Source organism: Haemaphysalis longicornis, unplaced genomic scaffold, assembly GCF_048455015.1.
Source record: "Haemaphysalis longicornis isolate Haplotype H1 unplaced genomic scaffold, Haemaphysalis longicornis Haplotype H1 scaffold_1, whole genome shotgun sequence".
In the NCBI taxonomy this organism is placed as follows: Eukaryota; Metazoa; Arthropoda; class Arachnida; order Ixodida; family Ixodidae; genus Haemaphysalis; species Haemaphysalis longicornis.
The window spans coordinates 450,937,973-450,965,341 of record NW_027526203.1 but is presented as its reverse complement, the minus strand read 5'-3'; the positions used below and the strand labels follow the sequence as shown (position 1 = coordinate 450,965,341).

General features: G+C 45.0%; 1 protein-coding gene and 1 non-coding gene across 2 annotated transcripts in view; both read left to right on the top strand.

The window, feature by feature from the left end:
* LOC144156011 (uncharacterized) overlaps window positions 1-26,949 on the top strand; it is a 38,506-nt gene extending 11,557 nt beyond the window's left edge. Inside the window, exons 4-9 of the mRNA XM_077687771.1 lie at window positions 2,018-2,107; window positions 7,473-7,533; window positions 16,239-16,303; window positions 17,009-17,068; window positions 17,245-17,299; window positions 26,103-26,949. Of these exons, the coding sequence (XP_077543897.1) occupies window positions 2,018-2,107; window positions 7,473-7,533; window positions 16,239-16,303; window positions 17,009-17,068; window positions 17,245-17,299; window positions 26,103-26,170 (399 nt within the window). The 3' untranslated portion in view covers window positions 26,171-26,949. The remainder of the gene's footprint in view (window positions 1-2,017; window positions 2,108-7,472; window positions 7,534-16,238; window positions 16,304-17,008; window positions 17,069-17,244; window positions 17,300-26,102) is intronic.
* Window positions 1,567-1,640, top strand: Trnan-guu (transfer RNA asparagine (anticodon GUU)). The gene has a single exon. It is a non-coding gene; the product is annotated as a tRNA-Asn (tRNA).
* Window positions 26,950-27,369: the final 420 nt, after the last annotated feature.

Here is a 27,369-nt window from a genome sequence, read left to right as displayed (position 1 = left end):
TGTGGAGTACCAGCATAATGCATTGTTTGGGCCTGTCTTGAGCGCAAATATCATTAGGTGATCACAGTCCACATTTGACAGGGAACATTGCAGTTCTATACTGTTGTTCTTTTAGACCTATAGATGATTTTAGGTCCCCCTTCTTTTTTGCTGTCTGTGCGAGAATTGAATTAACAGGAGTTGACTGTAATAGCAAATGTTCAGACTATCTGTAGGAAGGCTGCAAAATACATGGTAAAAAACTTCTGCCATTTCACAAGTAGTTTGGGCATGTACAGGCTGAGAAGAAATCCCTGCATGGTGAAATGCAAGGCCTATCTTATCTGGTTGGAGGTATTTATTTGAGGGGTACACAGGCTGGGCAGCAACTAGTAACCGGACCAGCACGTGAGGCTCCATACCGTGGCTCCACGTCTCCGTGCCGGCACGAACCGGCATGGAGACGGATTGGCATTCAAAAGTTTGACACTGCTCCACAGGCCTAGTTCAGCTGCGGAAGCGAAGCAACAAGTGGGCCCTTGGGTCCTTGCTTTGGGTCCTTGCTTTTACAGCAAAGCAGGTGGTGGAAATAGAAGTGCTTGGAAGCATCATTCACAGGTTTTTCTAGTGCCCTGTGAGAGGCTGGAATGATACATCAGACTTGGATTGTGAGGGTACAGGGGACATGTCAGGAATGCTGTGTGGTGAATTTTCACATGTATAGGTTAGTGAGCCTCTTTGGGTAAAATTACTAGATGGAGTTATCACCCTGTTTTGAGGCGTGCGTTAGACAAAGTGTGTACTGTATTTGTCCATAGAAAACTGGATATGGGTGACCTGGCCAGAGTTAAAATTAAAGCGTGTGGTTTGATTATAGGTTATGGAAGAAAATACTGATGCAGGTGCCTCAAGGCATGTTTTCTGGTGTTGTGGGGAACTAACTCCTGTACGTAGTGGAGGGAATGTCAGGGTTGGGGCCTGGGCAAAGGAGGGACAATGTCTAGTCAAAGAATCAAAGTGGGGTTAATTGAGTGCTTAGTGAAAGTAACTAAACGTGTTTTTACACGACTTGGATGCATTATATGAAGTGCAGTTTACCCATTGTCTTGAAAGAACTAGTGCCATTAAATAAAAGCTTTTAGGGTATCGGCACTCCCTTCTGTGCCGCTGTGCCGCTGCAATGGTCATTGGTCGGTTTGTACCATGTGACACTTGTTTACCTGTGGGGGCTGCCATTTTGCTTCTGGGCACCTGCCTCTGCCGTGCCAAGGCTAAAGTGACCAGATGAAGCGGGAACTGGGCCCCGGCATAATTGTGCCACGATTATGGGCCACTAATATGTTATTTTGTAGGTAAGGTCAATGAGGCAAAAAGCACTCACCAGTAGCGTATATGCGAACCATATTTTGGCTATCGACGTTTCTCTCATCGACTGCATTTGGGTTTGGCTGCATTTAGGTGGATGTCAAACCTTCCTTTACAGAAACTTACTCCACCTTGGGGATTTCTCCTAAATCTGGTCGATTAACACCTGTTCTTCACTTCGAGTTGTTGATCAATTCGCTTTCGCGCTGCTAACGACTAGCCTCCTGGTTAGCTCAGTTGGTAGAGCGACTGCTCCGTTTAAGCAGTGGTCCCGGGTTCGAATCCTGGACCAGGACGAATTTTTCTTAAACTGCGAAGTTTCCGAGAAAGCTGTATAGCTTTCCTTTGTTGCCGTATGGCTGCATTTAGGTGGATGTCAAACTTTCCTTTACAGAAACTTACTCCACCTTGGGAATTCCCCCTAAATCTGGTCGATTATTATAACTGGTGTGGCTTGCTGAGCAAAAAAAAAAAAAAAAGCAAACCAAAACCTAGGTGAAAAAAGCATGTCAAAATTTTGACCATTTGTAAGAGAGGTCAATAATTTAGGGCTCTAAAGATTTCATTCCGTGATTTCAGTGCAGGGGATATCATGGAGCGCATATTTATTACCGCTTTTCAGCACCTCGTGTGTGCCTGTGAAATCTAATTGTGCACGATGCGTTGCTTGCAGGAACACCACGATGCTAACGATGAAGAGCTGGCCCGCAAACTGCAGGATGAGGAGTTCCAAAGCCGTAGCCGTGCCGTGAAGAAGTCCAGGGTGAGTGCTGTTTGAGTTTTCTTATCGGATAAGAGCACCAGCTCGAAAGGGTGGGCAGAGAGACCCTGAGCTGCACTTTCGGGGCTGGGGAAAATGCACAGCCACGACTGACCCTCATACCCGAGCCATACGTACGTACCTAAATACAGTAAGACCTCGTTTACAAGAGACACTTGTTTACAAGAGACATTTGAATGAAGGTGATTCGGTTGGCTTTCCCATGTTCGCCATTTTAGAAACATTGCTTACAAGAAACCGTGGTTACAGGAGACACGTTTTTTGGTTCCCTTGAGTGTCTCTTGTGATGAGGCTTTACTGTAATGTCATTATTGCATACAGTCTACACTCATTACAACGGACCCTCTTAATCCGGAAAAAATGGGGGGGGGGGTATGAGTGTAAAGCGGGAACTTTGACCAGTGTTGCATAGACATGCTACGAACAATTTGTTCTTTCTACCCGCCTGCAGCATCTCTGCGCGGGATTCACGCGGGGGAAAAGAATTGCCTACTGCTGTTTTAGAAGCTTAGCACCGGCACTTCAAAAAGGCCGAGCACACGCGGTCGAGTGCATAGGAACCCTCTATTATTCTTGCTTTATTTGCTAAGCTGAGCAAATAAAGCAAGAACATAACTAGGAGCGATTACTAACCTGCTATAAAAATCAATCATGCCAGCAGAATCAGCTCGGCTCTTTTCAAACCCTTGGTGACAAGGCAGGCTTACCCAAAACTGTCCGCTGCCTGACGTTCCCCAAGGCAGCTTCCGCACTTTTTAATGATCGCATTCTGGTCTGTAAAACTGCTGATACAAAATAATCTGATGAAGGGCGGCTGTGAAATGGGAAGTTAGACCAGTTGGACTCGGCACAGCCAGCGGCAGATTACACACAATGAACGAGAGCCATCTCCCTGCTTGAGGCAGTTCTTACCTTTTTCGTCAAGCGGAATGGGAACGATGCATGCGTGGGAATAATAAATGCCTAAATTATCTGAACCTGACTTCTTCATCACTTAAAAAATTGTGATGGGGACAGACTCTACCTCCGGGTGCGCCACTTACCGTGTTCAGAAGGGCTGTTCTTCAATCTCACCAGAGTTGCACATTTTGTCGTTGTCCTTGTTCTTGATGGTTGAGCGGACCATATGCTTAGACAAGCCCGTACTTTTTGCAATGTTGGCCTGTTTTTCACTATGTTCGACAGCGTTAATTATGCTTAGTTTATCCGACAGTCAAATAGCCCACCCTACCGCTGGTCGTCACCCCCCACCCCTTCAAAAAAGGGGGTCAGCGGCCCTGGCTTGGCTTCCCACCAATGGCCAATTCTACGCTGACAGTGTTGCCAGACTTAGTAGTTTCCTTTCCACTTGAAATGCATGGGGACCAAACAAACCAACAGAAATCGTCTGTTGTAAGCGGAAGTTCATTGTTGCCGGATCTGCTGTACCGAGCGTAGACTAATGGCATTGAGGAATCAAATGAAATTATATACAATTGTACTTTATAAATCTCAGATGCTGGTAAAAATGTGGCAGGGTTTTAAATGTTTTAATTACAATAGTAAATATCATTTTCCAAGGAGTTGCATGAGTGGCACTTGCCAGCCACTTCCGAATTGGAAGTATTGGAAGTGACACCACTATATGGCTATTCATGGGAAACCTAGCATTTCACCTGTTTCCGTGGCATTTTCGGAAAACTGTGACTTGTATTTGCTAATTTAGGAATATTGGACGCAGATGCAAGGCCAAAATGTTGGTGAAAACAGGGAAATGTCGAAAACAGCCAAGTGCAGGTTGCCAACAGGGGACAAAAAATTGATTTGCCGTGGCAATGTTTCCACATCGACGCTCCGGGTTTGAGAGTTTTGTTTGTTTTTGCTCCACGCCTATTGCGTTTGAGAGTATGGGAACTAAAGACGAATGAGTTGTGTGAAACTTTTTAAACAAATAGTGGTGTAAGATTTTTGTTTTCAGCAACAAATTACATTAAAATTTAAGGCATTAAGCACTTAATGTCATTTTTGATGCTTGTATGGCACAGGTATAAATGTAATAAATGTATTGGTTGCTACTGTGTTATGACAGTCAATTTGGGTAATGTATGGCCTCTGGAATCTCTCATTTAGCAGGTGTTGCACATTACAAGTTTATCTAGGATATTGAGATGGAGAAGGTGTATAAAACAAAGTGTATGTAACGTCACGCTTCATATTTCAGGTTTAGCTTAGGCGCGTTAAACTCCACAATCAATCAAACAATCAGCTCATTTCCTCTAACTGTCATGCCTCCTACACTTGACAGCCATAGGAGAAGTGGTTTCGGTTTTGAAAAAAGAAAAACAAGATAGTGGTGTGATAGATGGCCCCAATTTGTGGCAAAAAGGTTTTGAAAAATATTGTTTGTGGGTTGTTTGGGTGGGATCAGATAAAATGCAGGTTACAGGATCATGTGTTTCCTGTAACAGTGGGCTACCTTGTAAAGCATTCGTGCAAAGCATTTGTGCGTGATTATGAATGAGGGAAAGGAAACTGAGTGTTTAAATGCTGGAAGGCCCTCTTGGTGGTGCGCACATGCCTTGTAGGTGCATTTCAACCCCTCCAATTAAGCAACCTGCAGCCGCGTTTCATTCAGTTTTGCTCTACTTTTGTGGAAGCATGTGCAGTGTGCCTCCAGAATCAATCCCACTGCGCCCGAGTGGCAGGCTTGTATTTCATGCCCTGCCGACAACTCTGTTCCACGTTAGCAATACTTGTCAGGTGTAAATTCAGGGGCACACGCTGAAAGGGGCGGGCCTAATATTTGTGGGTGATCAGTTAGCTGGTACTTCCTGGGCGGCGTGCTTCTGCAGCCTTCAGGTGCATTTGGAGTACAAAAATAAGTGCCACATAATTAGAATGCTGGTACCTAGTCGCATGGCTCTGTTGATAGATACAGTTAAACTTGGGTGTAATGAATCTCACAGGGGTGAGACAGCTGCGCATATTGCGCACTTTTGATACAAATCTGCTTTCCTGCGCCAGGCTGCTCCAAAAGCTTGATAATTGCAAAAATTGCGCCAAACTGCTCCAAAACAGTCTGAGAGCCAAGGATTTTAACGCTCCCGCCAGTTTCGGTGGGGGAAAACGCTTACTGACGGCATAATTTTCCAGCACCCCCACGATGATCCCGTTCCTAAAGGTTTAATTGATTGATCATTCAATAAAAAACCCGCATAAAATTGTCCCCAAGATAGTTTTTTTGAAGGTCACCATGTCGGGTTTTTTAAGTTTTCCCATGAAAAACAACTGCAAGGTCCTGTAGAAAAAAATACGTATGTGTACTCAGGCGACAAACTACTGGTGAAAATTGATGAAAAAAACAGCAATTTTCGGAGGGCCGTATCTCCGAAACGACATTACTGGGCGCCGCCATCTTGGTGTGGTGAAAATTGGAAAACATGGCCGTCGGGCGAAGCCGTTGCTCGTGGTTCAGGCAGAGTGCTCTTCGCCGATTTCTACTGTGGTTTTGGTTATGTGGGTAGCTGGGTTTTCATTTAGTCGTTTGATCTGTCGAGGGAAGTTGCGTGACTCAAAGAACGGGGTCGCGTTCATCAAAAACAATATGGGGCTCGCGAATTCGCCGTGTTTCGGCCTCGAGTGAGAGGCGCAGTGCGTGCTTGAAGGGAAATTTCGGACTCATTGCGGTGTTATAATAAAACGCTGAGTTATTGCTGCCTTTGACAGCGAGCTTGCGAGTGGCGGAAATGGGACGGCGCAGGCTACATCGCCGCAAAATGTTCTAGCAGTGGCCGATAATGGCCACTGCCGATAGTGGCCGATAATAATGGTTTATCTATCTGAAGTGAAATTTAATGCCAAGAGGGAGGTGGCTAAACTATACCAGCGTTATTCAAATTGCGACCGAAGTGAATACGCACCTTGGGGATTGAAATAGGCTGGTGGGGTGCGAAGATTGTCATCTCGCTTTGCGCAACTTTTGCCATGCCTCTATAATTGTGTGTAAAGCAGAGTCTGGGATTACAAATATAATATTTCAGGATTCACATGATCATGAAAATGCCTTACGATTGCTTAGTTTTTTTATTCGATGTTTTCAACGGCACGCCATGCTATCTATGCATAGAGCCTAAGAATTTATAAATGGCTTGTAAAAAGGTAGTGCAGTTCGCTCCTTAGTAGAAAAAAACTTTATTGAAAGGCTGTTTCAGTGTTATGTACGTTCAAAACCCATTAAAAAGTGCAATCCCCCCCCCCCTTCCCCCGAGTTGCCAAAAATTTGGTTTTTAGGCTCCTAAGGTGACATAATAAATGTCATCATTCTGCTCCAAATCAAGGTTCTTCTGCTCCAAAATCGAGATTTCGCTGCTCCAAAAACTGCTCCCAAATCTGATTCAGCTGTCTCACCCCTGATCTCAGGATGTAACGAAGTTTTTCAATTCCCAATTGCCATCCCCATTTAAGCCCATGTGTTGCGACCTCCATGTAACGAAGGCGTGCGACGGGTAACCTGGATGTAATGAATTCGCTACACTGATGAGTCGTTGTTTTTTTTACTTTTTCTAAAAAATTGGCTGGAGAAGTGCACTAATTTAGCAAATTTCGCCCACACCGCAAACTACCGTGCATTTCCACGTGTGATTGTGGTGTCGGTCAGGTGCTAGGCATGCCTTTTGGTGTGTAGTCACACGTCTCCACTGCTATCTGGGGTGGGTTCGTTGGTGATGAGTTCTGCTGCTAGAAAACGGAACGCTTTGTCTTTTGAAGACAAATTCGCAAGTTTTTAAGTTCCGTCTCCGCCGGTGAAAAAGAACGTTGCCACCTGGTACAGTAGTGTCCCAGCTAGCACCCTCTGAACAACTTTGAGTGCGGAAAAGAGCATCAGGTTTGCAGAAGGGCACCTTTCCACCATACGTTTGGTGCTTGAAACACATTGAGGCACCGAAAGGTGTCAAAAAGCAGAAGTGATACTTAAATTACGTTAGTGGATATGGGGGTAAGTGACCTCGCCCCTTTGGAGCGCCCTATAATGTCAAAGTTCGTGTGACAGCAGCAGGCACAAATCACGCACTTTCCGTTTCGTTCATGCAAGGCTTAACCCGAAATCTGCATGTAACGAGAAATTGTGAATTTTTGTCAACTTCGTTATATCCAGCTTTAACTGTATTGCGTTCTATTTTCGCTTCTTTAGGGAATGCAGTGATGCTGATACTTTTTGCAACAAAAAAAAACTATAAAAGGTGGCTCTAAAAAGGTCGGAGAAGCTAAAAAAAAAAAAATCTGCCTTTGAGTATGCCTGTTTGATATGCGAGTCGGTGGGAACTGCAGGGTTGGTCCTCTCTCTCTCTCTCTCCCTCTCCTCCTCCAGCCCCCCAAGAAGGAGCCAGCAAAGGCCAAGAAGGCTCCTAAAGAACCGGGAGCCAAGCGAGGCAAGTGGCCCCCATTTCTTTGATGCTATGGCGTGTAATACAGTAGAGGAAAAACGAGCCCACAGTAGGCCTGTAGGTAAAGAAGCTGGTGTGGAATGATCTGTTAATGTCGTCTCCTGTGTGTCTGCATGTGTGCACCTGTATATGCGGCAGAGTAACTGGCCAGCCAGTTAACTCTTTCGCTACCGTAACTGCGCCTATCAAAATCGATCAATTTGATCGATACTTTTGGGAGCGCCTTTTCATAGCGTTCCAGGGGTTTCTCGAACAAGTAAAGCTGTTCGGAGTTAGATCAGAAAATGGCCTTTCAAAATCAGTTTTGTTTTCATTTTTGCTACGGAAACGGGATTTTTGACACGCTTTTGAATCACCTGGGTGGGGAAAAGGGGCGTGGTCATCGCGCGTCACTGCTACCAACGAAGAATGCGTGCAACTCGTAATTACTCTGCACCAGCGCTTGTTTTTTGCTATCAGGGCGTGAATGGGGAACTAGCAAACGATTTTCGATCGTCAGGTTCGCGCTCTGACAGTAATATTCCCAGAAATCAGCTGAAAATGTCAAGCAGTGCCTGGTTGCAAAGCTACTTTATGATTTTAGGCAGTTTTATTGCCTTTGCGCCCGTTGTTTTAAGTACTGTGGTAGTTCTACTTACCCCAGGACCATTCGCAAACAGTTTACAACAGTTTCGGTTTCGTTTCTGCATCGCGAAATTCATATTTAGCGCTACTACGCAGTTACCCAACTTCAAGGCTACCTGCCATGGTGCCTGGAGCGTCCGCGACTGATCCTCGAACAAAGCACGGCGCTCCCGATTTCCCCCACCCTAACCCGATTTCTGCGATAAGAACTTCAGATGCAAGTCAAAAGATCACACCCAGTCGCCAGATATCTGTTCCGCCGAGGACAGCGCTTCAAACCGGCCTTACACTGCCAGCTGTTCGACTTCCAGTTTCGTTTCCATGCGAGGGTATATCCGGGTGTCTAATGTTGCTGCTTAGTTGAACTGTCTATTCGGATGGAGTCTTCGATAAGTTTTTGTACTGATTCATTTGAAAAATGTTAGGTGGCGCTGCAATAGAGGAGGCTCGTTGTGCTGATCTTTTTCATCACGCAACTGCTACTCGGCCAAAGATCGCAGGGCACGATTCTAGCTCATCGTACCTCATTTTTGCGAGCAAGGCTACAATTGCGAGTAAGATGATGATAATAAAGCTCAGCTTTATGTTTTGAGAGATAACTGATCGTGAACAACAACAAGCATCAGCCACGGCGTTCCGTTTTCAACTTCATGCATGTTTTTTTCCGCATCGCGTGCTAGTCCCAAATATTGTGCTCGCTGTACATGAAAAGTCAGCCATTGACATGATGTTTTTACGATGTGTGGGGGCAAATTGGTGCCTCTGATAATGACAAACCGCCAGGTTTATTCCAGGAAACCACCCGAAATTGCACATTTTGAATTGGAGGTTGGGCTTCACCGCATGACACGAGCACCGTGCATGCTAACATTTTATTTTTATATCTGACAAACTGTTCCGTGCAAGTCGACATTTTTTCTAGGGCGTGTTTTTGAAATGTTTCCCTACAAAATGTATATTCTAGTTTTTTTCTACTACCGGTGGTTTGATAAACAACTCCTTTTTTATAATTTTTTTCGACAACTTGACAAAAATTTTGATTTTGATATTTTTTTTCACAACTATGATATATGAAAACCTTTAAAAAACTGGTGTTACTGGAAAGGCCGTTAAATAATCTGCATTTTGTGTTCCTGCGATTAGTGCCTAACCAATTTTTTAGCAGGAAAAAAAATGTTTTCTTGGATCCCTAAAATTAGTCAATTTTCCGGCGGTAGCGAAAGAGTAAAGTGAAAGGACGCCACAGTTTGGCCCTTGATCGGTAGCCATCCAACCAGTGTAAAGTGGCAGCATCACTTGATCAGCTCGTGTGAGGGATAAATTCGCCTACATGCCAGTTGTATGACACAGTTGGCTGGCTTTTTTACACTGTTTGGTGTGCAAATAAGTTAATTGCGTAGCAAGCACAATGAGGAAAAGTTGGAAGGATGTACGTCACACAGTAGTGCCTGCTCGGTGCATTTCTGCTAAAATTTGGCGTATAAATTCCAGATTGGGTTTTACGGAAGGCCTCACCGGCCCCCGTTTGAGCAACATATCCAATAAGAAGTGAATTTGGTAAAATGTGAATTTTATCAAAAATCTCGGTGAAGAGTGCTGTCTGGATTGCCTCCTTGTTATGTTCTGCCAGTCTGGAGAAGATGTGACGGATGCTTCAGGAGTTTTACTTGGAAAGCTCTGTTGTAGGGATAAAAATAAATCGGAAGAAATTGTAATGTCAAACAGACTCGCAGAAAGCATCACTTTGAGCCTAGGTATTGAAAATTCGTGAAAAGGTGCAGGAATATAAGCATCTTGGACAAGTTGTTGGTGCTCATCTAAAAAACCACGACAGATATCCAGCATTATATAGGTATGGCTTCGGGTGCTGTCAGAGGCAAGCGCTCTCAAATACTGAACAGTAGGCTACCTCTGTCATGGAAAAGAATGGTACACAACCAATGCGCAGTTCTGGTCATGACTTGTGGCACATTACTAAACACCTGGAAGGAATACTGGAGCCATGGAAGGAAGGACGATGGGAGTAGTGCTTAGGGGTAGGAGGAAACAGAGCGGCTGCCAAGAGATGGGACTAGGCTGGAGGGGAGACAATTTGATGGATACATGAAACGAGAACTGAGAGGGCAGAGAATGGATTTGGGTCGCATCACAAGACAGGAGAGGTTGGAAGTCAGTGGTTGAGGCTTTAATCCTGCAGGGAAAATCTGTTTGCAGGTCGTTCTATTGCATTAGGCTGTTTTGAATGTGGTGAAATCGAAAAAAAGCCTGGTTAGGTTTGGTCAGATTAGGTTAGGTTATGTTTAAATTAGTTTTGGATTGGGTTTAGGTTTAGGTATAGGGGCGAGGGTCCTAGCCATTGATTTTGCGGGGACCCCGTTCGACCGGTGGAACTGATGGGGGACCCCTTGCAGTGGGAGGTGGGGTTGGCGTACACAAGTAAATTAACACAATTAGAACATGAAACAGAGCCCTTCAATTCACAAATGTGCCATATCACTTTGTTTTGGACAGTTCATCAATACAAGGCAGAAAGTTGCATATCTGTGGCAACATTCAACCTAGCTGTTAGCGGTTGAAAAGATAGATACAGCAGGTCGGTGATGGACTTTCTGCACATAACAGGACTTCATGCATATCTGCAGACTTGAAAGCTTGTGTTTCGTGACTGTCTGTGCCTTTTGCAGCCCTTCTCTCTCGCTTTCAAACTTTCCTCTCTTTCTCTGGCTTTCCTACTTTCTTCTCTCTTTTTTTCTTTGTGGGGTTTGCGGCTATAAATGGGCTGTATCACTGGGCTAGTCAGCCAGAACACCAGCACCAGAGCCGCAATCCACCATGTGGCGTCGCGTGGACGCCGCTGTGGGTCCAATTGACTCACTGGAAGGGGCCAAAGATGAGCGCGGAGGCAGGCAAAGTCGATGAAGCGCACTTTACTCCACAGTCGGTCAAATGTACACTAGGTACAAGGGAGTGGCTGTCCCGAGCGTGGACGGAGGATGGAGTTCTCACGAGCTCTATAAGCCGTTGTAGGCCGCCGTCTCGGTTTGTCTCCTGAGGGGAGACTCGTGTTGCCTCGTGGTCGGGGAACGGAGTGTTCTTGGTTGTGACTGGGCGGTTCGACCAAGCGTGGAAAAAAAGGCCTTGGGGAAGGCCCCGCGTGCAGTTTTGTGCATTTCGGGAGAGAAGGGTCCCCCAGGGAGAAGGAGGGTGCTCGCGGGCTTAAAGGGCAGGCCGGCACGCGGGCCGGCAAAGGAGGCCTCATCACGTTTCGCACGAGAGCCCGTGAGACTCGGCGTGCTCTTGCCGCTGACGGCGGCAGCCCCGTCGGTGGGGCCTTCAAGACTCGGTGTGCCTTTGGCGGTGATGGTGGCAGCCCTGCCGCCGGCGCCGGCCTACTAGCTCTTAAGTAAGACATAGAAACAAGACGTGGTCCCCATATCTTTAAACCTCTTCTCATATGCCGAGTGGCAAAAACACAAAGCAAAAAAAAAAACCCGAAGCTTTGCAGCCATCTCGCATAGAAGGGGGATATTTCTGCAGTTCCCAAATTCCTCAAGGCTCACAGGGCAAACATTGCCATCATCATTCTGTGTTCCTGGAGCTCGGTCAGTTCATTTTTAGCTTCGACATAGTCGTGTGTGTGGCAGGTTGTGGGAATTAGTCTGTGAAAACTTGGTGAACTCAGATGGAATATGGTCGTGGCTCTGTCACTCGTCGATACTGCCTCGGAACCTACACGATCACAGAAAGAGGGAAGGGGGTAAACTAAAATGTTCTTGTGCGAATTGGTGGTGGTCTCTTCCACATAAATAGGCTGCTGCTGAGGATGATGATAATATATCCATTAGAAACATGTTCTTCATGGCTCTCATAAATCCCTCATGTTGTTCTTTATTGGCTCTTGCAGCTGTGGATTAAACAAAGGCCACATGCCTAAAGATTGCAGCTTTGCTACATGCACCCAGGGAAGAAATGCTGCGAGACAGCTCCTGCTTATTTTACTCATGCTTGTCATCCTGAAAGTGGCCAAACATCTGACTGACCCAGTTTTATGCACTTGGGATTAAAGCCACTTTTTGGTTGCACAAAAGCACGATTGCTGTGCTGCATTGTACGCATACATAGTGAGGTTTGAAAGGTGGCAGAACACTTTAAATTAGGGGTGTGCGAATGCCGAATTGTAACTTTCGAATCGAATATCGAATCGAATTCGGAAAAAAAGCCGAATATCGAAGCAAATATCGAATATCAATTTTTTTTTACAGGCCTCAATTTTTTATAGGTTTTTGGGCAAAAACAGAAGCTACTTCGCATGTTCGGGAGACATGACATTCTTTTTCAACCTGGAGAATGCACTTTTCAACTCGCATTGACGGTACTCCAGGAATCCGGACCGGACATGATGCATGTGGGGGGAAAAACGACTTGCACTGGAGTTGCTGTACTGCAATCGGCAACAACTATTCAGAGCCTCGTAACTCAGAAGCGAGCACTTGACGCGAAAGCAATCATGGACCACGATAAGGCACTTCTTTGGAAGCACATAAGCAGCGTGAAGCGTGAATAATACGTAGCGGAAGGAAAGCTCGCGCTACAGTCACCGTGGACAAGCCAGCGCTATCCACTGTGGTCTAAAAAACAAGTAAACACGCAGTAACTATACACCAACTGCATTAAAAACAGCCAGAACCGCTTTTCATTTTAAATTAACGGAAGCGCTGTCAAAACGGCGGCGGTCTTTATCGGAAGCTGCCCTAACATGCAAACATCCGGTCGCACGACTCAAAATGGCGGCCAGAGCCGACGGCATGGAGGAAAGAATCCTCCATGGTCGACAGCGACGGCTCGAAAAAAGATCTTATCGACGCAATCGCAGATTACTCCGTGCAGCGGGATAAAATTTACGGCCTCTGCAAGGCGCGCTCGTCGAAAGCGCGATTAGGATGAAACTTGCCAAGTAGATGGTGTAGCAGTAGTGCGTTAACGTGCGCCGACATCTCTCGCTTTCGCAAAGCCAGGGAACGTTCGGAAACTCCACTCGACTATTCGAAAAATCGAATAGTAGATATTCGATTTGCAAATTGAATTATTTGTGGAGGTACTATTCGATTCGTATTCGAGTATTCGCACACCCCTACTTTAAATGGGATTAGCATTGAGGGCCCTGTCCACATGGATGGTGCTGACATGGCGGTGCTGAGTGTAAGGAGCAATTTTCCACTAGGCCAGAGACGTTTACAGGTAGCACGACACCACATCTTTGACAGGACCTTTGTCGCTGTGGGGAGAGTAGATGAAGGTGCAACTCTCCAGTTCTCCTTCTGTTGACAAGCCTGGTACAGCCAAAGATGCTTTCCTGTTTTTGTGCATTTTTTTTGGAAGGTTTTGGACTTTTATCTGCGGATATGTTATGGAAACGATTGCATTGTTTGTAGAAGTGACGAATTTCAGTCTCACTTGCGAACGGTGATTGCTTTTTCTATTACCTGCTTTCCATTAGGAACAGTAGGGATGCCTAGTTCGTGCGCTTATACATGGTGTGGCGCACAGAAGCGGGTGTTCCACCTTATGTCACCCATCAAGCCTGACACGCAGCTGTACAGGCAGACACTGAGAAAACGTGGGCGTGTGGGAGTGTCACTTCGAAGTGCTGAACTAACCCTGCAAATTGTTTACAGTTTACACAAAGCGATGCTACCTAAAGGGTGACTGCCTGACACACGAATGCACGTGAAGGTTAGAGCATGTGAGAGGGCAGGAGAGAGCAACAGGGACGTGGCTGTCTGGCCATTTTTGGCTTATGCGGCAGGCAACATTATACAGGCAACATTGCTGTAAATGATCGCAAAATTGCATCAAATTGTTTGTGAGAAAATTTTGGAATTAAAAGGCTGTATGGGGGCAGTGTGCCATGGGTAATGATAAAAAAGATCATTGATCACAGTATCTCAACAGTTCGATGGAAAACTTGTAAAATACAGTGATGGTCATCGTGCTTCTGACTAATGACAGTCTTTAATTGAGTGCACATCTGGCAGTGCCGCGAGAAAACGACACTTCTTTAAAATCGACACATAGAAAATTCCACTACACCCTTCACTTTTTCCTAGGAGATGAACCAATATTCACTTACAAATGTGTTATAACCTGTCTTGCGGATATCAACTTCTTAAAACTCATATCGTATAGGGCGTGACTTGAGACCCTCTCACCCTTGAGGGAGGTCCTGACGATTCTTTTGTGTGCGCAGGGAGCCCCTAGCGCATCGTGCTCTGAGGCTTCAGGCGATGTCACGTCTCAGCCATAATCCTCTCTTATCCGCCATTATGAGCATCTTCATGTTTTAGTCTACGGGCCTTCTACACCCATATATACAGTCACTTTCTTTCTTTAAGGCAGTACCACATTCATCTCCTAAATATTTTATGCCTGAACCTGACTTCGAAAGACCGCCTAAAAGTCTTGGCACTCTTTGGTCGTAGATACCCTTGCGCCAACAAACACAAACATACTGCTACTACTAACGACAGTCTTCTCTTTTTGAGAAGAGAAATCACAATCTCTCCTCAAGTGATATTCGTGCAGCAGAGAAATCTTTGTTGAGGCTTCCAGGAAGGCACAGCTTGTGGCCCCGGTGTTACAGCTTCCCTACGGCCCACTGTTTTGATGTGGAGGTTGCAGGCTTTGTTCGAGAGGTACAAACGATGCGATCCTTGGAAGTGGAGGCAGCAGGGTTTCATAGGCTCACCTGTTTTGTTGTAAGGTTTTTATTATTTGTAATCGCCTGCATGTCTGAAAAAAACTGGCAGTGGCGTTTCATGGAGGCCCCCATCCTTTTTATGCTATATTATCAACTAAAGTGCTTCAGTGAGTTTGGTGACCAGTGTGGTCTGCAAACACTGTCTCTGCTACAGTCCCCTTTCACCGTGTGCGTGAATGAACGCTGCCAGAGCGGAGATCCTCCTGCAGTGCCATCACCACCTCATTCGAATTTCTCTGCTAACAGTGCCCTTGGGCTAATAGCGCATCGCAAGGGACAGTGCAGTGTCACTCGCACATTACTAACGTCAAGAGCACATTGAGGAGGATGGCTGGCCGAATTTGTTTTCGGTTAAATGGACGGTGACGGTGTGGCATTTTTTTTACCAACGTACCACTAGCAGCTTTTCTATAAAAGGGCATCTCAAGTGGTGGAAGGCAGCGAGGTTAAAGCAGGTACCAGTTCAGTAATTGACTTAACCAGGGTTTGAAGGTGGTCCCATGGATGCTTTCACAATGGCAGATGGCTCGCATTCAAAATTGGCATTGAGTACATGTAATGATGATTGCATTTCAATAGGCAAACGTCAAAGGAGTCCTGTATTTTTCACAGGTGTTTTCTTTCTTTCTTTCTTCTTTTTTTGGTGCATGGCAGGTTCAGTCTATTAAAACGGCAAACCATTGCCTATTTTGCTTTTTTGAGAAACCCCAGGATGGTGTGTGGAAAGGAAGCTGTGATGCAAAGGCATTGCATGGTGTATTAAGCAGAACAGCCAGCATCCGCTGAGTGCAAGAGATAAATTCCAATTTAACAAAACTTGTTGGGGGGCTAGTTGGTTCATGATTCTTAAAAATATGTTTAGTGCAAAAAACCAAAGACAGTACACAAAAAAGGAGATGGGACAGCGCCTGTCCCATCTCCTTTCTTGTGTACTGTCTGTGGTTTTTTGCGCTAAACATATTTTTAAATTCCAATTTGCTGCAACGTGTCATGTGGCTCTGTAGCTTGTGCCTCAGAAATAAAAGGGCGAAAAGGAGCTTATGCCTCATAGCTGCATAGTGCGCCTGAGAAATCAAACAAACTCCCGCTGCTGCCTCATGCAGTGGTGCTGTGGCTGTTTCTGCTCCACTCTGCTCTGAACATGCAGGAGCGCTCATGTGCTCACAAATGCTGTCACATCCACTACATCATCAGAAGTGCTTAGGTGTCTTCGGGCTTTTTCTGGCCATTCTGTGCTTGATTTCTTTGTATTGTATGTAGATCGCGCTCATGAGTTTGCCCTTCATAGTTCATTTCTTTTCTTCTACAGAGACTGCGTACTCCCGGAACTGTGCGCTGTCACCGGAGTTGGCCGCTGTTGTTGGTGCTGATCAGGTAATATTCATTTTAACTCTTTGTGACTTGATTCTTCAAGTATAGCTAACAGAACGGGCACGACAGAGCCTGTTTAAATGAGCTGAGCAGTAAAAGTGCCACATTCCCTCAATTTGCTGCAAACCCCCCCCCCCCCCGCGCTCCCAAGTCCCCGATATTTTTAGTTGGAAGTGGTGCTCTTAGATTCGATGCATCACCCTAAAATGTCAACTTTATAAAAACTTTAAAAGTGCGTGTTTCGAATCAAGAAAATATGGTATTTTGCAGTCATTAAGATTTTTAAAATGGCAATTCAAGAACCAAGCCACATTTATTAATGCTAGCCCCCCCCCCCCTTCTTCCATTTTTCCCTCCCTAAGACGTACCTAATTGTGAACGTTGCATGACCCACAGGGTTCCTCAAATGCTCTGCTGCGAGCTAATAATGCCTTGTTTTTAAATGTCATAAAAAAAGCAGAAAATTTATGCTGCATGCGCTGTGTGCACAGCATGATGGTGACATTCTTGTGGACATGCAGTAAAAAAGTGGAGATATATGCCCCCAACTTTTGATGTTACATTCCATCTATCCCAATGGTTCCCATGCCAGGCCCACATTTGTACGCACTGTCAGCTAGTGTCACGCCCAGCTCTTCATGCTCTTCATGTAAAGCCTCATAATGGGAGCTTTGTCAGATGCACAAACAAGTGTTATTTCCTGCACAGATGCCACGCAGCGCGGTGGTGAAAAAGATGTGGTCGGTGGTTCGCGAACGAGACCTTTTCGTAAGCTGTTCTTTCAGTTCCCTCTGCTGTTGATTTCTCTGGCACTCTTTGCCCATGGTCGGCCTTGCGCCACTAAAATAAAATCATTGTCATGATTTCTGTGCTGGCTTTGTTGCTGGAGCACCAGTGCCCACTTTCCATGCTGCTCTGTTCTGACTCCTTCACTTGCCTTCCAGGACCCAACAAACAAGCAGTTTGCTATCTGTGACCCTCAGCTGTTGAAGGTTTTTGGTAAGTATTTTTTAAAGTACTCTTTATTACTGCTGGTGGTGTAATGTTACTTTAGAAAGCAAATATGCTGCGCCCGAATATCGGAGCCAGGCTCGTTTATCCGTGCTGCCTTGCACCTCGAGAGTCGAATTGCGCTATGAGACTTGACAGCCATCATGCACGCAGCCCAAAAATGTGGGGCAAACATTTTATTTTCAGTTTTTTCAAGCTCACAGCTAGCTGCAGAGCATGGAGTTGCCTTTGCTTTCGTATAATTAGCCTAAAGTGAAGAGTGCGGCGTTTGGGTTTCTTGGACCTTGGATTTCTTGGTGGTACATTTGCCCGTTTTGTTTTGCGTGTTCTGGCTGCTGTGCCTGAGTGGACAGTCTTATTGCAAGCAGGTAGAATTGCGTTCACACGAAAGCACCTGAACTGTAGTTAAGTCTGTCATTTACGAAGGGGCACTCCAGCTTGCTACCGGCATCTGTTGGCCCATGTGGGAACTCTCCACAGCTTGGCCATCTGGCTCCTGCATGTTAGTTCCATCAGTTGTCATGGCAAGGTGGCTACTCAGTTTTTTCCAATCATGATTGGGGCATAACTTTGCTTGTGAAGTAAAATTCACTGTACTTCCTTGCACGGGGTAGTTAGCAGCATGAGTTGGTTGCCTGGCTAGCAACCCCGTGACACACGAGGTCAAAGCTTGTGATCAGCTTCACGTGCACTGAAAATAGACCGCGATTGGTGCCATGAATCTCCTGGGAGGAGATGCTGCACAGTCCACAATAATTACAGAGAAAAATGTGCCCCATGTTGTTTGGTTGTGATTCATCATTGAGGAACGAAGTACACATGCACAACACTGCCTGGCAAGCTCTGATGCATTACTCGTAACCAAAGATGGCACGCGCCACTGGTATGCTAGATTGAGAAATATAATGTAGCATTTTCCAGTTATTCTCACCTGCTGCTTTCTATTTTGAAGGCTTCATTATTCCTGTGCATGATGGGTGCTCTCACATGGTGAGCGTACCTGCTGTTTCCAATCTGGAAAGTGCAGGGGTATCTCGCGTTTTACAGAACATTCGCCTGAACATAGCTGTTGTCTACCAGGCGCAGTGCCTGTTATTCAATGTGTGTCGAGTTTACCTGTAAACTGTGACAATGTCGCAGGCCTGTGGGTGTTAAGTAGATAACTGCACATACAGGAAACTACCGAATATAGGACAAGAATATATATATATATATATATATATATATATATATATATATGTGTGTGTGTGTGTGTGTGTGTGGCGCTGGCTACCACCCTCAAGCGTCAGATACACTTCTAGTAAATATAAATAGTCCAGAAAGTGAAGGAGAACACAGTCGCCCAGATAGCCGAATTGGTAAGGCATTCGACATGTAATCGAAAGGCGTGGGTTCGGTCCCCACTCTGGGTGCGTGTTTTTCTTTCTTTCTTTCTTCTGCATATTAACAAAAATGTTTACTTCATTAACCGTAGTGAAAAAGAAAAGAGCCTAACCACACCCCTATGCCTCCTTTGGCGTTGTAGACTGCTGCCCTATCTTTCTGTATATATATATATATATATATATATATATATATATATATATATATATATCCATAGCTGAGTTCAGGTCATGACGTCGGCATCATTTCGTTACAGTAACGATATGAAGTTTGTGGAATAAACGTGTGCAAGGTGGATGCAAATTCAGTTTGAAGGGAAACTTTCAGGTGGCTTTTTTCCCTGCAGTGTGGCATTGCAAGAAAATACCAAAATGATTTTGTAGCTCTGCAAACCCATAAAAAAAGACAGCCAAGCTAAGCACATTTTTGCTGGGCAGTATTACATGGCCGGAATGTCCACATCGGGACATGAACAGTACCAAAGCAAAGGTGAAAAGAAAAACATTGTGAGCAAGTTTTTTTTTTTCTTTTTTTTTTTTTTTAATTTAGGTTCAAACTAAGAAATGCTAGTTCTTAACTTATCTATATCGTTTTGTAAGTCTTGTGTAATTTCTCTGGGTAGTCTTTGTGAAAGGCAGCATTGGATAATTGTCGAGCCACAGGTGCTGTGATATGGTGTTATGTCTGCTCAAGCCTACTCGAGTTTAGAAGACATTGTTGTACTCCCAAGCATTGCTTCCCAACACATGTACCCAGTTCCACAACAAATTTCAGGCATTGGAATTTCCACGTCATATCTGCAGATACATTCAAGAAACTACCGTATAAGTAGGAATATAGGTTGACCCCTTACCTTGCGGCCAAAAAATGGAAAAAAAGGTTAGGTACACGTCATTTTATTGAAGCTATAAGCATTTGTTTTTTCTAAAGTTGTTCATTAGAGCCGTCTGGTAAAACAGCAGACAACCGCTTCGGACAACTGCTGCTGTATGGCTGTCTCCCACACAGCAATTTGTCCTCGGTGTAGGCCAGGGAATCGCTTCTGGAGCACTCCTTTAAACACTCACAAGACCATGTCATCCCGGAGCGAGCGCCAAGCATGGGACACCCATGTGACGAACGTTGCAAGAGCCGGTCCGTGCAGGTGGCCAGGTGTCTTGGGGTTATCGCCACCCATCCATTTCATAGAGAGGCCGCACAACGCTCGCGGAGGGAAGTCACTACGTTGTTTTTCAGCACAGCGCGGCGCCCAAGAAACGAGGTCTTCCGAGGGTTGCATACCGAGAGATGCTCCTTCAGCTTACGCCAGTAGCGGGAACTCTTTTCGGGGACGCTCAACTGGCGGAAGTCGGGCGTGTTGCCGTTGGCTTGGGCATGCTGTATGGCGTGTATTTTAAATGCTGTGGTTAACTGGCACCCAGTGCGTGAACGTATCTTGAGCGAGAAGAAATTATCAGCCACACGCTCACTGGCAGCGAGAGAAGCAATTAAAAAAATGGCAGCGCGTCCGATTGACGTTGGTCGCAATGGTGCCTTTGCAGTTTGGATGGGCTCTATGGGCTGCCTGCAGATGACAAATAATATGCCAATGACTGGTATATAGGTCGAGGAGTGACTTTTCGGCAAACATTTTGGTAAAAAATCTCGATATATATTCTGACTTACACGGTAGCATGTCATCATTCCACTTGCCATATTTATACAACTCTAATGTGCAGCTTTTTTTTTTTTTTTAAGAACAAGTGTTCAAATTAAGATGCACCTTACACAATCACGTTCAAAATCTAACACTGATTGTCTTTAAAAGCAAGAAGCTTAAGGGCACAGGGTAAGGCGAAATTTTGAAAAAATGACTTTTTGTTTTTCTTCGCAATTAGGGAAGTTCAATTCCTTGTGCACATTTTCCATATTCACACGTGCCTTAAAAAGTCTTATTTCTCGCTAAAACGCAGTTTTCCCGTAAGCAAGTAGTAAGTGCCCACATCCTCTTGAGAATGTTCTCAGGGTTTGATCTGAAACTTCCAGTTTCAGATCAAAATGCTTTTCTGGAACCAGCTGTATTAAGAAATTGCATAGCAACCATTGCAGAGCTGATTTTTCAGTGAGGGCAATCCCAATACCCTGTTGCACGTTTTTTCCACATTTGCCCTTCGAAGCTGCGAACAAAAAAACATCTTTTTTGGGCTTCACACTCTAATGATTGTAACATTGGATGCTGTTCTTTTATTAAATGATGAAGCAACGCATGAGCCAGCATTTTGAAATAATTCAGACCAAAACCTGGAAGCAACACCACCATTAAGTGGCTTAAAGAGGTTGACCACAAGCAAAATACTTTGTGAGCAGATCTGTATGATGGTGCACAAAATAGTCAAGGAAGGACAGACCACTGGGTGAAAAGCAAAAAAATGACTTTGGCAGTGATTATGAAGCTGGTGCTTTTTAAATAAATGGCTCCAGTGGTATTTTTGGCAAAAAAGTATTGCTTTTAACCTCTTTTTTTACTTTAAACTCAATTATCTCGAAACAATGTTTTTTCTTACATAGGTACCATTATTTCCTATATCGTTCACGATAACGAGCTGATTTTTTTCCCCTGTCATCTACATAACGTTTCACACCTGCTGTACTAGAATTAAAAGTATGCACGCAACAGTTTTTTTGTTACACAATTTTAAATGCTAAAATATTGCCAAATTTTATGTAATAACAGACAAAAAATTATAAAAAACTGAAATTTTTAAGGATGTTCATAATTCTAGTACAGTTAAAAGAGCACAAAATTTGAAAGAAAATGATATATACGTTATGTAGATACCTTTATTAGATTTAGAGAAAAATGTACCTCAAAAGGGCCAAAAATGCATGGGAAGTATAGGGCTTACCCTGTGCCCTTAAAGCAAGGCAGCTAGCCCTGCTGCCGTTTGCACCATCGAGCCTTTGAAAGGGATTGGTAACACTGATTGTCTTTAAAAGCAAGAAGCTTAAAGCAAGGCAGCTAGCCCTGTCGCCGTTTGCACCATCGAGCCTTCGAAAGGGATTGGTAGCAAACTCAATGCAATCTATATGTTTTGCCAGTACATTAGTTGGCCATTTTTTATTCTTTCCACTGGAGTAGCACTGTTGTTAGGCTGCTTTGATGCCAGGTTGGAAGGTAGACCACTATGTAATTACGAGGCACAGTTTAGTGGTAGGCTGTCCCTAAAGGGACACTAAAGGGTGGAAACAAGTTGGCCTGTATTGATAGATTAAGGTGTCGGGAATCCGAACTCGCAGTTGTTTAATAGGGCAGAAAATACCAGAAACGTGAAAACGAGTGCCAACGCTTCCCACACTTTCGGTACTACGGTTTGTGACGTCGCAATATTTGTGCACAGCGAGAGCTCATTGGAGAAACATCTATAAATGTTTTTCCTAAGATAAACAGTTCCGAAGTGGTTGAGCACGTGAAATAAAGTGAATCAAAGCTTTCCGCGAGCTGACATCATTTAAAAAATGCAGACAACAGATTTTATACACTGCGAGACAGGCTGCTTCCCTCACATTTTTCAGCCATCATGCTTTCAGTTTCATTTTGGAAAAGCATTGGTGCGCAATGTGTGCAATTAGCAAAATCAATAACCTACCACGGTGAATGCCCGAGCAATATCTCCAACGGGAAGCGGCGAAAGGAAGAAGATGCACTGCAGGTGTTTAAGCGACCCGCCTGAGCTTCTTATCCGTTCTCTGCGCGCGAATGTTACAAACGGTAAAGCGTGCCACGCCCGGTTCGAACCTTATCGCTTGTGAAAAGTTGGGGTGCTTGCTGCGGGGCGTTATCCGACTGATGCGAACTTGTGCTCTTCCGTTCGCTTTGAGCTGCTGTTTAAAAATAATCCATAAATCTTGCGTGCATAGCTCTACTCTTGTTACCGTGAGCTAGAATAGTTCACTGTACCCTTGTTATGTTTGGGCCGAGCGGAGCTTCGGCCACAAAGACAACTTGAGACAGCTGCGGGAAGGGAGTGTATTTCATGCCAGTTTGGCGCGTCGCGGGAGATGAGAATATGAGACGGACATGATCGCCAGAGCAGGTGAGATGAAGGCTCCCGCTTGAGCTACGAGCTGGGTAGCAGCTCTTGCGCAACATTTGAAACGGCGCTTGTCGCTGCTTCGTTTGTGGCCGGCGTGAAGTCTGCGTGTCCAGTGTAGGCCGGCACAACGGCCGGTGGAGCGGTGAAAAGCATTTCTTGCTTAGGGAAAGCCAGCCTTCTCGGTCAAAGGAACGTTGTCGGCGTCGGCCATGGCTTGCAGACGTAAAAGCTACCGCAGCCGTCGTGAGAGCGCCTAGACCGCACCGGTGCCTGGCTCCTAGTTTGTGACATGTCTATGTCATGAAAAAAAATCAAAGGGAAGCGAAAAAAGCCAGCTTTGTTTGCTTATTTTTCAGCAAATAATGCATCATTGCTCGTCGAACAAAAACCGAGAGATTCGAAATGTATGATGTTTCAGTTAAACTGTCATTCATTCAGCCTTTAGTGTTCCTTTAAGGAGGAAAGTAAGGGAATCTGGCTGTGTTGCGGACGGGGCAGCTCCAAAAGGTTGGGTGGGACTTGGTTACTGTGTAATGCGGAACCTTGTAGCCGAATAAGGCAGAAAAAATGGTTAGGTACACAGCACCGTTTTATTGAGCCTATAACTTGTCTCGTTTTAGATTATTTAGGCCTGTCCGAAATTTCGTTGGATGACTGCTTCTGGCTGGCTATTGTCCATACAGCAAGTTGTCCTCGGTGCAGTCCAAGGTATTGCTTGTACAGCAGTTCTTAAACACTCACAAGACCATGTCATCATGAAGCGAGCGCAAAGCATGGGACACTCGTGTGCAGACCGTAGTGGGAGCCAGTGTGCACAGGCAGCCAGCAAGCGTTTTTGGGGTATCCATTCGTAGAGGTGTCGCACAATGCTCACGAACGAAAGTCGCCACCTTGTACTTAAAGTTCCAGGTGCACAGAGCAGCACTCACGAAACGAGCTCTTCTGAGCTTTGCATACCGAGAGTTGCTCCTTCAGCTTACGCCAGTAGCGTACGCTTTTTTTGGTGACGTCGAACTGCCGCAACGCAGACATGCTGCCTGCCGTTGGCTTTGGCATGCTCCATAACTTTTCTTTTAAATGCTGCGGTGAACCGGCACCAAGTGCCTTAACTCATTTTGAGCAAGAAGAAAATAGCAAGCACATGTTCACTGACAGCAAGAGAAGCTGAAGAGAGAGAGGGGGGTGGGGGGGGGGACAAACATTTATTGTAAGAAACAAAACACAGAGCGTACAGTTGATGGTGGGGGCGATGTTGCTTTTGCGGTTTAGATGGGCTCGATGGGCTGCCCGGTTGCCAGATGATAACCAAAATTATGCCAGGGACCGCTAGGGGCCGAGGGGTGACTTCTTGGCAAATTTTTCGGTAAAAAAAGCTCAGACCTATATTCTGCTTTATACAGTACTTTCTGTACGTTGATGAGAACAGTCGTCAAACTCAGACGGTGGTTAGTCTACGAGTTTGCTTATGACCATCTTATGTTAAAATAAGTGCCCTCTGCACCCAAATACGAATTATCTACTTCACATTTATTTCAGTATGTTTTACCCACATAAGGTACAGACAGACAATTTTAAATAGATTTCGTGCTCTTGGACATAGACACCCTTAGGCCATAAACACCAACATACTACGTACTACAAGATCCATAATTTGTTGGTGTGTGTTGATTTGCATTGTACAAAACGGTTATGAGTGTGGGCATGTGTTGACTTTTTGTTACCTCGTGTATGCGGTAGAATCAGCGTGAAGTGGTTTCTTTTTTTTTTTTTTTTTTTTTAAGGGATTTAATACAGTGGTGTGTAACGATCGTTACAGATGCATTGACTCATTTTACTTCCTGTCATTTAATTGCCATAGCACAATGCCTTCCTACAGCTATCGCATGGTTGTTTTCAAGTCCCTGTTTTCTGTCTGCTTTGCAGTCATTTTGAGTTGTTTCCAGCTTACTGTGTAGACTGCTTATGTCATATGTTGAGGGAGCTGCAAAAATCCGCACTATAAGTGCTACTGCACTATAACCAAAAAAGTGCGCGAATAAGCTAAATTGCAACCTACGTCTCAAGGTTTCTTTGTTCTCCATCACTGAAAGAAACGTCACTCAAGAACACTGGCACTATGTTCATTTCGTCGTCTTTTCTCACAACAGCTGCTGAAGCACAATTGTTCAGAAACTGTGGACGTGGCTTGAACTTAATTTTTTGTTGTTGTTTTGAGGGTTCGCATTCAGTTTACCATTTCTTCACATTTGGAAGGACGGATGTCATAGGGCAGAAGCCCAGCTGGTATCGTCTGGGCAATGTGATCAGAACGCAAGCCCCCCTCCCCTTTTCTTTTCTTTTTTTGCACCTTACCTGCCCTACCTCATTCGTTTGCAATGCGAAAGGCACTTGCGTATCGGCAAAACATCTTGGTACAGAAAATTCCGGTGTAGCGGTAGGAAGGACAGTTGGTTATCCAATCATCCACACCACACCCGCTTATCTGCACAACGTTCAAATAGAAATAACTCGCAACCGCGGCTCGCTAGTTTCAGGGGTGCGGTAGTGGTTATCACGTGACTTTAAATGCAATGTGCGAATTATTGGGTGCCTTATTTTTTTCTTCTGTGCGGCCAAGTTGAGGCCAATCAGATGTGCGCGTATTGGACCTTCTGCCAGTAGCGGCCTGTCTGCGCATGCACACGCTGCTGATCCATCGTTTCGGGCAGTACTATTAGCAAACAGGGGCACTCTCAGCTTGCGGCTGGGCGAGCAGCTACTGTTTTCTAGCGCTGCACCTTTCTGTCGCCCATTTTTCACAGCTCACTGTGAGCTCATGCCCACGTGTACACACGCACTCACACGCACACGCACACTCCGTGCTGCGAGCACATGGCTACCATTGAGGAAGTAACAGTGAGAATACCAGGAATACTTCAAAAAGTGTACAGGATACTTTGGACCTCATGGTCTAAATTATTCTGTAGCCCTCTTAAATCTATATTAAGCACATTAAGTAGCAGATTTGAGCTTCGTAATCAAGAAAAACAACACTCTTCAAAAACTTACATTATACCTGATAAACCACAAAGTGTTTGATAGTTTGTGGTTGTCTGATCTTGTGATGAGGTTAAGAAATCCAGAGGTATTTGTTTCAATGAAAAATCTAACAGTGGTTGTGTGCATTGTTTAGGTACTGCTAATCCATTGAGATACTGTAATGGTGTGCCGTACTTTCTTTTCTGAAGCTTTCATGACCCTCTGTTCAGAACAACAGCGAAATTTTCTAGTGTGTATTACGTTTCTTGGCAAGTCCTGTGCTTTTCACCTGTCCCTTGTCTTTGTTTGCACTGCAGGCCAGAAGCGTGTGCGCATGTTTGCAATGATGAAGTACTTGAAGAACCACATCAGGGACATCAAGTGATGGGGACCTGGAGAGCTCAGCGTGTGCCTCTTTTCGTGGACTCTGTTTTTTTCCCTCCTTGTTTTTTTTTTTTTTTTTTCCAGTTCATTCTTTCATCCCCTTGTTTTGTTATTGTTGTGACCCTTGAGTATTTGTCACATGCTCGAGGAAAAAAGAACCTGGTTTTTGTTGTAAGAGGCACCCGCAACACTTGCTTCAAACGAGGGGACTGCATCCTTCTCATCCGTACCGGTCTGGCGTACAGCACACATCTTCCAATCATCACTGCAGCCTTGTTAATATTGTTCACTTCCCATAATCACGTCAAATTGTAGCGTTGTTGCACAGTGGTAGCCGCATTGAAAATGCTCTTATAATGTGTCTAACCTCCATTCTTGTTATTTTACTCCCACTACTCCCCTTCAGCCTGCAAAAAAAAGAAAAAATGCTGTTTGAAATTGAGTAGGGCACGAACATTTGGCACAGTCACCGTTGTGTTGAATTTCAGCTGGTTAGGTAATCAAATGCTCCGGTGATTTTCTCCATTGCGTCTGCATGACTGTGTTCGGGTGCAAGTGTTGTACTATGGTGTTCGTTAAGAGTGTTTTGGTTGTTTGGTAGTGTTATGGTTGCATATATATGCAACATTGGTGGTCCGAGTTTAGAGTTGTGACAGGAGCCGAGAGTACCTTGTCAATTTCCAGGAAATTGCATACATCCATCGGGTAGCAGGCAAAGCCTGCTGTCGTATGTTCATCTGTGTACGTTTTTCGGAGCATAATAAAAATGTACACTACGGATTATTGTATCTTTTGCTGCCTTAGAGTTAATGCTCGGTAACAGTGTCCCCGTTGTTTGGTTGTGTGCTTTGCATTACAAGTACTGTTCTGCTCATAGCATTAAAGAGGTGGAGCCTGGAAGCCGGAGCATTGCTTGCTGGCTAGTGTTGGCTGTGGCTGTTGTGTTTCCGCAGGAATATTAAGCTTTTTTACTGATTTGCGATCTCAACAGTAGTGGTACAGTGTTTCTCCTCCCTCCCTCCCACGCGCCTTTTTTGAGGGCAGCGTAGTATTAGAATGTGTACACGTATTGAAGCAGGCCTATGTGCCATGAACCACTGAAATCTGCGGGGTGCATTTTCAGCACCCAAATGCATTGCTGTACTGTCTGGTGAGGCAGCGCCCAGTTTGGGCTTGCAAGTTCTGCATCAAACTTTCGAT